The following is a 10194-nucleotide window of genomic DNA, read 5'->3' on the forward strand; positions in this document are numbered from 1 at the left end:
ATACCTAAAAGCCAAACAAAACCTCGCACACAATCATTTGTGGTATTTTGGCTATGCTTTGACTACGATGGTATATTTCTTCCATTGATAATAATGATCTTGTTTCCAACATGTCCTAATACCATTGTACCCTCCAAAGGATTTAGGACAGCAACTGTGAATCAGAAGGTATACCTTCTTACTTTAACTGCTAGTGTTCTATTGGAAGCGAAGGTTATTATAGAAGTAATACGTGACAACTTCTTCCCAAGGAACTTATCTAAAACATGACATTTTTGTGTAAAAAGATTCATGTTCAAGTTCAACATTAAGAAATTGCTTAGCCTCCTATTTCAGCATCTAAATCATTATTGCTGTGCTTGTTAAATTTCTCTCTCCTACTTGACTGTAACTTCTTGGAGGCAGAGAATGTGTATTATGTATTTTTTTAAGTCCCTGAAGCATAGTAAGGGCTCAAACAACTTTGTGAAATGAGTAAATGAATGAATGATGTAGTATTAGCTATGATGTATAAAGCTAAGATTCAGAGGAGTTTAAAATCAGTAGCATTCCCAGCCAATGTTGTTCAGTGATTGAGCATGGACCCATGAACCAAGAGGTCCCTGGTTCAATTCCCAATCAGGGCACATGCCCGGGTTGCGAGCTTGATCCCCAGTAGCGGGTGTGCAGGAGGCAGCCGATTGAGGTTTCCCTCTATCACTGTTTCTATCTCTCTCTCCCTCTCCCTTCCTCTTGCTCAAAAAAAAATATAAACAAACAAATAAAAACATTTTAAATAAAATAAAATCAATAGCATATGGTAATCCAAAGCTGAATTATTAAGAGAAAATCTGATAGAGATATCTTGGAACCTACATATATAAGTGCACTCATATTTTAACTATATGGTTATCAACTTCCCAGTTCATAAGATAAAAATAAAGTAAAGTTGTATATCCAGAGAGTTAGGGGCTGGGTTAGCCTGGTGGCCTTTAACAGGTGCAATTTATTTTTACAGTGAAGAGAAGAACACTGAATCTTCCCAGAATAACCTGATTCCAACAGAGTTAAACAAAGTTGTTCATTTTTCCAGGGTTTTGACATATTTCTGTCTTTGGAGACTGTGAAGTAAATCTCTATTTCCCAAAAGCCCCTGTACTGATTTTAATGATCCTGTCCACATGACATACATTTTTTTTTTTATTTCATCGCTATTAGTGAATGACAAGTGAAGGATATTCATTTTAACTTGAAAATGTCAGGTATGCACTTTAAGAGATATATTTTTGCAGCTTTTAATGAGGTGGTGTTTCTTTTTGAAAGAAATACTCATCTCTGATGTAGGTGCTATGCAGGTGTGACAACTGATATTTAATAAGCGATGGCTCTTGTATTAGTCACAGTTCTCTAAAGAAAATGTCTCAGATTGCTTTTGAAAAACTCTTAGCATCACTAGCCCAAAGGCAAGATGTGACCTTTTTATTACATAATGATAATCATTTATTATCTCCCAATGTATCTTAAAGTCACAGACAAAATGCCACTTTGATAATTGCTTTCAATTAGCTTTGAGCATAGCGTATATTCACAAAATGTCTTCTCTAATTTAGACTTGAATTAGAGAAAATTACAGACATAATCTACTTTAAGCTTGTCTCATTTAAGGTGATTCGTAGTTTTATATCAAAGAAATCAAAACGAGCAGCTTTAGAACAGTTCCTCAAAGTGTTTTAAGCAGGCTTTTCAATATTTGATTTTATTCTATTACCAATTAATTAACAAATTAGAAAAGTAGTTCATCATTCCTGACCTTTTATGCATGTTAGCTTGTGACTTTCAGTTCTAATGATTGTTTGGAAATTAAGCCTTGCAGTTCGTGTTGAAAGAGAGAAACAATCTGATTAGTAAGATAAATAAAGCTTGCCTTGATACCAAGTGCATCTTGATGTTTGGCTATAGTTGGGATTCCGAACACTATAATCATGCATCCTTTCCTGCCTTAAATAAATGATACATAACTAGTGGTTAATAAATTATACTAGATAATTGTGTAACCTAAACAAGGGATTTGGGATTATCATTACAAGCGAGGTTAGAAGTAACGTGATAATTAAAAGGAAATCTCAGTTAACTTTAATGTTTTGTTTATACCTTGAACATTGGAATATGGTTCAAATGCATAGCTTTATCTCTCTTAGAAATATTTTTTAAAAAAATAATAGAAACTCAGAAACTACATTTTTATACTTGTGGTGTTTTAGTAATTCATTTCAGATTCTCAGAAACTGAGAATACTATGATATGATATCTAGAGATTACTCTCTTTCTTTCTTTCTTTTTTCCTAGATAAAAATTACACACAAGAACCAAGCCCCAATGCTGATGGGCCCTCCTCCAAAAACTGGGTTGTTCTGCTCCCTCGTCCAAAGAACAAGAAACCGAAGCAAGGAATAATCCCTGTGTCGTTTCATTCTTAGAGATCTAATTATCATAATTGGGCCATGGAAAACTTATGCTGGAAATCTTTGAATCCTTTCAAGTCTCCTACTCATGCAAACTCATGGAATTGGTTTAACGGTTTCTGTTACTGAGTTCATGTAAAATTCATCTATTAGAAAATTTGTCTCAGTTTTTATGGGCATCATTGCATGAAGAAAGCAGAAGTTTACGTGAAGTGATACTGCATATTTTAGTTGCATGCATTCCCATAGGTTTTTATGACTACCATCCATTCCTCCTCAAGTTCTGTTTCCTAATCTGTGATTAAAACAACAACAAAAACAAGCTTAAACATAAAAAAGGAAATATCACAGAAAATGTGACTCTCAGTGTGATTTCAGTCATCAATGAGCACTGATCAGTAATGCTACACTGATCAAAGTTGCAGATTGCTCTAGTTTTTCCCTTTTAGAATCAGTGTACCAATAGTCTTTGACCTATGACTTGAGAAGAAACTTTTCATTGAAGGATTTTATTAAATAGTGGTATATGATACCTGCTGTATCTATTTTTTCTTTAACTTTTAATGCTTCTGAGTGGAATTCAAAATGTCAGGCATAAAATTTTCTTGTGCTGAAAAGAGAAAGTGGTTTTTTATTTTGTTTTAATTTTGTTTTTTATTCCAGAAATAAGTGAAAACATGTTACTTGGCAGTAAAGTGTGGTAATATGACAAGCCTTATTCCTTTCTGCATGTGAATCTAGGAGATTATTCATAACCACATCAGTAACCAAATAGGTGTTTTAAACTATGTGCCTAACAAGCTGTGTTTCCCACCAAAGATTCACAAAGCGATGCCTGAGAGAAATGTTTTAATAATTTATTGTGGAGAAAATTTATGGTTCTTATGATTAATTTTGTGATGACTAAAACTGTGGAAGAGAGTGAATTACCCATTAATTATAATTAAAATTCTCACCGTTCAGAGACAGTGGGACAATACAACATAATCAAAGCTCAATATTATTAACTTAACAGAAGTTATATACAAAAAGCTGATTTCTTGCTTTTGTGGGTCCTTTGTAAGTATAAGTGTCTGTAATTTTTCATGGATCAGTTAAGTCCATTTGAGAAAGTATATGGTTGTATCAGTTTCTTTCTAATATAAATTGATACCTGTAATAATATTGAGCTCACTGAAGAAAAACATGCATGCAATTAGCCTCCTCACCTACTCCACACCCATCTCTATGACGTTTTAAATGTGTGTTTGGAAATAACGGTCTAGATTGTTGTTTAATATACTCATGGCATTGTTGGATTTTCTGAGTGTCTAAGGAAATTCTGGAATAGTACTTTCTTAGTGTTTCATTTAACCTGCGATATAAAGTGAAATGCTATTCTGAGCAGTTCAGTGTTGTTCATTCATATTGACCTGCGTCTCATCTTTGCATGTGTTATGTTTTCAAACATGCCATAAGAAAAACAAGTGTTTGAAATGCATGATTTATTAGTTTCTCTCAACGCTCGGCATTAAAGTACTAATGATTTATCAGTTCTGTTTTTTTATTGATTCATTCATCTTTGCATAACAAATAGCATTTAGTGATTCTGTTGAACACAATCCTGTGCATGGGTTTATGGATTTCAAGTAAAATTGCTATAATTTTCATTCTTTGGTTTGAAAACTCATGTGAATGCTGTTGTATGAAATAGCTAGTCTCAAGCACTGTGTTGTGATGGAAGATTATGTGTAAAACATATTCTTTTTTTGTGTTCCAGGAACATTAGGTGGTAAATATCAATCAACAATAAGTTTAATTGCTTTGAAAATAAAAGCTTTTGAATAAAATTAATACATAATTTAGCATTCCCAGGAAAATTATTATTACAATTGCAAATGTAGCACAGAAATCCCTTTCCCTAGTACATATATTTTTAAATGGTATTTGGCAGAACAGTAAATTACACCAAAAGAAATTTCAAAACAGTAAAAAATGCATTACTGATACAATGTTACATAACACACACATTTTGTGTGTGGTATGTACGGTTGCAGGTAATAAATATTTTCACATAAACTGAGAAAATTGTGTACAATGGTCAGGCAAGCTTTGTGTCAAATACATATTCTGAAGCCACAAATTATTTTATGTTCAGTACAACATGCAATTATTTCCTGGCCACGTTTTAGAGTATATAGTTTGAAGGCAGCAACACTTTGTGAATCATTCTTAACAATCTGTGCAGTGGAAAGCTGTTGAAAAGACAGTGGGATGAGACAAATCAAACAATCGGCCCATGAGACTTCAATAATTGAAATAATGGGATGCAGATTTACTTCAATGTAGCTACACAACTATAATTACTGTTACTAGTAGTTACATTTTCAGTCAATGGGAAGCACTGGTATCAATAATAGATATTCAAATAGTGATCAAATTTTACATTTCAAAACTCATTTTCTAAAGATACTCATTTGCTTGCCCCTCAAGTACACTACTCCTGGGCTTTTGGGAAGCAGTTTTATAAAAGCCCACTTTGATGGTTTTAAAATATTCTTCCCATTTTTATGATAGCTTCAAGGGAAGAATGTTTACTTAAAAAAAATTTCTAAACAGAAAGTTCTATGGTATATTAAAATATTGAATAATGAATGTTAGCTTTACAAGATACAATTTTTTCTTATGTGTGTGGGTGACTGTTTGAGTTGTTGGCTAGACATAGTGATATAAAGTTTTAAGTGGATGAAGCTCTTAAGTAAGCCCTGAGTTTATAAGGGTTGAAGGAAAAGGGAAAAAGAGATATGCACTGTGCGAAGCATTGTCATACAGTTAGCTGATAAACAGAGAAAGACATTCCAAAATAAACCTGAATGGCCATGCTTCTAATGGGAATGAGGTCTCTATGTAGAGCCAGAAATTTTAAAGGATGTATTTTTCTACTTAGATATATATATCATGTATATTTGATTCAAAAAGTGCATGTCAGCTTATTATGGAGGAAGAAGATATATGGTAGGAAGAGAAAAAATAACATTTAAAAATTTTATTTTTTAAACAGGTTATCGTGAATATAACCAGAATAAAGCAAAAGGCTCAGATGTTTAGCGACCCCTACCATAGGCAGAAATTGAAATCCAATGAGAATTAATAAATCATGTTTATGATTTGTATCTTGTTATTTTCCCCTTTATTTAGTGGGATGGGAAGCAATTGCAATTTTCAAGAAAGAATCTGTTTTTAATCTTGGACTATATTGTACTTGAATGAGACAAAACTTTTAAATGGCTCCATTCATTTTTTGTGTCAAAGTTAGTTCCGCTGCTTATTACTTACAAAAAGAAAAATGTAATTTTCATGGTACATATAGCCCCAAATAGTTATTCAAATCCAGTACATATATTCTAAATTTAAAAAGATTGAGCCCTTATATATTTAAATGTAAAGTTTAAATAAATAAAGCAAACAGAAATCTTCAAAAGAGCTTTTATTTTGTGAAAGGCAGCAATCACTTCTTAAATCCCTCAGTTAAATTGCATTCTATTTAAATAAACTTTGGATAAACCCACATTGGAAGGATTCTGTACATCCTTATTGTGTTTAAGAATGTGCTATTCATTTAATTATAATATCTTATTTTCTCAGAAAGTGTTATATATAGTATTCTGTTTTTGAAATAAAAATGTTAACTGCTCAGATAAGTGTCATTCCTTACTGCCATTTTGGTCATATTCTGTCCATATATGAACTTTTCAAGCATATAAAGAATATCCACCAGGCCAGCCAGAAACCCTGCTTTTTGTTGGGGAGGAAGGAGTATGAGTATTTGGGGACTGAAGTCTGTGTTGTTAAGAGCCAGATCATTCTACTTTGTGGTACTTTGGCCCAAGTTGCTGCTATGAACATTATTCTAGCAATTTCAGAGATTTCAGGATGGGGGATTGAATGACTACGTCAGGGGGTCTGTGAGGATTTAAGCAAAATTTTCTGGATTAAACCAATTTCTAATTTTATTTTGTGTAACAGACTTCAACACATATCTCATGGGCACTGATAGGTACAGGATATTTTATGAAGAAGCTGCAGCAATTAGTAGGATCAGGCCTAAACGGGCAGTCAGACATCCCTTGAGGCATCCCAGATTGGAGAGGGTGCAGGCTGGCTGAGGGACACATACACACACTATGCACAAATTTCATGCACCAGGCCTCTAGTTCTATACATAAATGAATAACTCATTTGAGTCCTATAATTATCAAGGCCATGCTCAATTGACTCACAATAAAACTGAGGCACAGAAATGTTTAAAACTCAACTCAAGGCTATGGTTGGTCCAGCACAGGGTCTACATTTCCGAAGGGACTGGGGGTAGTGGATACGTGGTCACGTGTCTTCTATTCTCTAAGGAATGTTGGTAGGTTGGTAGGTAGAATAACTCCTGCCCCCCAAAAGCTGTACACACTAAACTTTGACACCTGTGAGTAGTTTGTGTTACCTGGCAGCAGGGAATTAAGACTACTGATAGATTAAGGATGCTAATCAGCGGGCTTTAAGTGAGTAGCCTGGGTTATCCAGCTGGGCCCAATGTCATCTCAAGGGTCTTTAAAATGAAGGAGGGAGGTGGAACAGGTGGTCAGAGTCGGAGGGAGTGTGGAAGTGCTTTGCTGCTGCCTCTGAAGATGGCGGAAGGGAGGCTACAGGCCACAGACTCGGTGCCTCTGGATATTGCGAAAGGTAAGGGAACATTGTCTCCAGTAGGATCACACCATTTTTGTTTTAGCCCACTGAGACCCATTGTGGACTCCTGACCCATGGCACTATAAGAAATTTCTGTTGTTTTAAGTGACTACATGAGTGGTAATTTGTTCAGGCAGGAATAGGAAGCAAATATAGGTGGGTAGGAAGGTGGACTATCCACATTCGGACCTGTGGCTGCACTTAGATGCCTTTTAAAATAGAGCAAAAGGCCCTAGCCAGTTTGGCTCAGTGGATAGAGCATTAGCCTGCAGACCTCCTCCCAGGAGGTTGCAGGCTCCTCCCAGGCCCAGGCCCTGGTTGGGCTCCCAGGAAGCAACTAACCAATGTGTTTCTCTCACATCATTATCTGTCTTTTCCTCTCTCTTCTACTCTCTCTAAAAATCAGTGGAAAATATCCTTGGGTGAGGATTAAAAAATAGAGCAAAAGTCCTCTCTTTAAACCTTAATGCATTTGAATTGCTTAATCTTCTTTAAAAAGCGTGTGGATTCCTCAAATCCAGTGTACATATTCTCACCCTAATGTTGATAAATTGATGGGGGGAGGGGGAGAGGTTATTTCCTAGTTCATTCATTTTTGATATCACTTTAAAAAGGAAAAAAAATAAAAGCGTTTGTCATGATAAAAATCTATTTCATGGGAGACAATGATCTCAATAACATTTTTCAGTGATATATATAATCCTGGTTTTAGTTATTTGGAAATTTGCAGAATAATAATGCTTGTTTTCCTTTCTTAGAACACTTTCTATTTTGGTCTGTAGGGATAAGAGAATAACAAAAGGTGACAGTGCAGGGGAGGTTTTGAATACGCCTCTTCAGTTAATTTTATTTATCTTTGCCCACATTTTCCCACACATTTGCTTTATAAGTTTAGCTGAGCTGGAGCAACAGCTGAGCAGAGGAAGCTAACGAAGAGGCCCCTACCTGCTGGGTCAGAGCCCTGCCTGCCTTTGGTTCGCTATCCCAATTTGAAGTTCTTGAACCAGAGTGTGCTTTGCAAATGCTAATGGATTTAAACTGGTTTATGTTTCAATTACTAGGTGCTTGAAAGGGAAAATCAAAGTACTTCGGAGATACTTTAGAGTGTAAAGACTTTTTGGTTTTTAGATCAGAATTTCCCGAGTCCAAGGAAGGTTGCCAGTCACATGAAAACTGAGCATGTCTGTCTATAACTTGAGTCCTTTTCCTATTCTAGAGCCTTCACTCTTGTAACCGAGTTTATGTTGCTACCAGAGACTCCATTGTCTTTCACGCACACGGGAGAAATTGATCGATTCAGTGGTTTGTTTGGTACAGTTTAGTGACAAAGATTCTCTCCTCAACTACTCTCTACTCAGTCTCCTCTGAACTGTTTATCAAATAAGCCTTCATTTTGGACTTCGTGTTTCTCTCTGCATTGTTACATTTTTAGCAAGAATCCTGCTCAATCAGGTTAGCCAGAACCCCCCACTCTGCATATCTGATCACCCTCAGGATCTAATCTGACTTCTCACCTTCCACCACCTCCCAGGTGATGTCTGATTCCCCCGATCTGCCTTCAGCAAGAATCCCCTCTTGCCCCTATGGTTTCCTCTTAGTAATTTTTCATCCACTGACCCCTCTCCTGCTCTTTAGCTGTATTTAAGTTGAGCCCAACCTTTCTCCCCTACTGCAAAATTCCACTGTAGTGGTCCCTATAATTTATCACAATAGTCCCTCCTTGAATAAAGTTTTCCTTATGATGTAATTTACTACTTTTTATTTAATGTTAGTTTTTGGTGATGTGTGTGTGTGTTTTGTTTTGTTTTTTTAACACGGGTACGATTAGATGATGGTGAGAACTATGTTTGGACTAGCCAACTCACACCTACCTGGTGTATAGAGGTCTGTGACCACCCAGGGCAAACCACGTGCTGCTACATGAGAAAGTTACTGATATGTCATTTCTTCCACTCTTCAAGAGAAGTGGCAAACTAAGATTTTTATATGAAGTCTTTTAACTTTAAAGTACTGTGTCTAACAAGCAAGCAAGAACACTTCTGTAAATATCACCCAGCCAGTGGGCCTGAAGTTCTCACCATCTTTCATTGAGAAACTTTTTCCTCTGTAAAAGACAGTCTGACAATGATAAAGTGCACTACTGCCTTATCATCCTCCATTTCCCTGGTTAGAAATAATAGTTATTGTGAATTATTTCAATTGAGATTGAATGTGCCAGAACACTGAAGGGACAAAAATGTTGTTTATCTCTTATTGATTCCTTTAACAAATTTAATACGTGTTTGTTAAATGCTTAGGAGCTCAGAAAACATCCATGAATAAAACAAAGTCCATTGTCCTCAGATGGGTATTATTCTAGCTGATGTCATCATTAAACCATCTCTGTAAGCCATTTAAAAGGGAAATATCTAAAACTTACAATTCAAGACATTCATGAGGCTATTCTATACTTGGGAAGCTTACAGTCAAGTCTTTTTACAGCAGAAGAAATCACTTTCATATAGTATTAGGTCTAGAATTTTTTTTATTCTTTGCTTTCTACTTAATTTTCTTTATCAAATTTCATTGACTTACTCAGAACTTTTACTACCATGTACTAAAAGGAAATGGATAAAAAGTGGTAGGTGGCTTATTTATATTATATGTTGATGCCTTCGTTAATAGTGGAGCTGACAATAATCTCAGGGTCGCAGAGCTAAATACTAGGGATTGCATAGAGGCTTACCTTCTACAAAGTGCTTTTCGCTACCCACTGCATGTGTGCCTCTTAATGGGGGGTTGGGTTAGGTAACAGTCAGAATATCTTCTTGGATCCCCATATTTATCTACAATTTGGAAAAAATACATTTTATGTAAAATCCAACACAAATCCATATATATGTCTACGTAAAAGGACTCAAACATTAAAGTGAAACCTCAGATTTGCCATAACTCACAAAATGTTTGCCCAAGCTCCCAGGTTTATGCAATTGGAACATTGGAAGGTGCTTTGGAGAAAGCACTGCCCCATACTCCAATCTTTACCAACAGCCTGGAT

General features: G+C 35.6%; 1 protein-coding gene across 3 annotated transcripts in view; it reads left to right on the plus strand.

The window, feature by feature from the left end:
- Window positions 1-6109, plus strand: part of DGKB (diacylglycerol kinase beta) — a 527879-nt gene extending 521770 nt beyond the window's left edge. For all 3 annotated transcript variants that reach the window (XM_036328013.1, XM_036328012.1, XM_036328014.1), the window contains one exon: window positions 2326-6109. In XM_036328013.1, the coding sequence (XP_036183906.1) occupies window positions 2326-2433 (108 nt within the window). In that variant the 3' untranslated portion in view covers window positions 2434-6109. The remainder of the gene's footprint in view (window positions 1-2325) is intronic.
- Window positions 6110-10194: the final 4085 nt, after the last annotated feature.

The sequence above is a fragment of the Myotis myotis genome, unplaced genomic scaffold, assembly GCF_014108235.1.
Source record: "Myotis myotis isolate mMyoMyo1 unplaced genomic scaffold, mMyoMyo1.p scaffold_m19_p_11, whole genome shotgun sequence".
Classification (NCBI taxonomy): Eukaryota; Metazoa; Chordata; class Mammalia; order Chiroptera; family Vespertilionidae; genus Myotis; species Myotis myotis.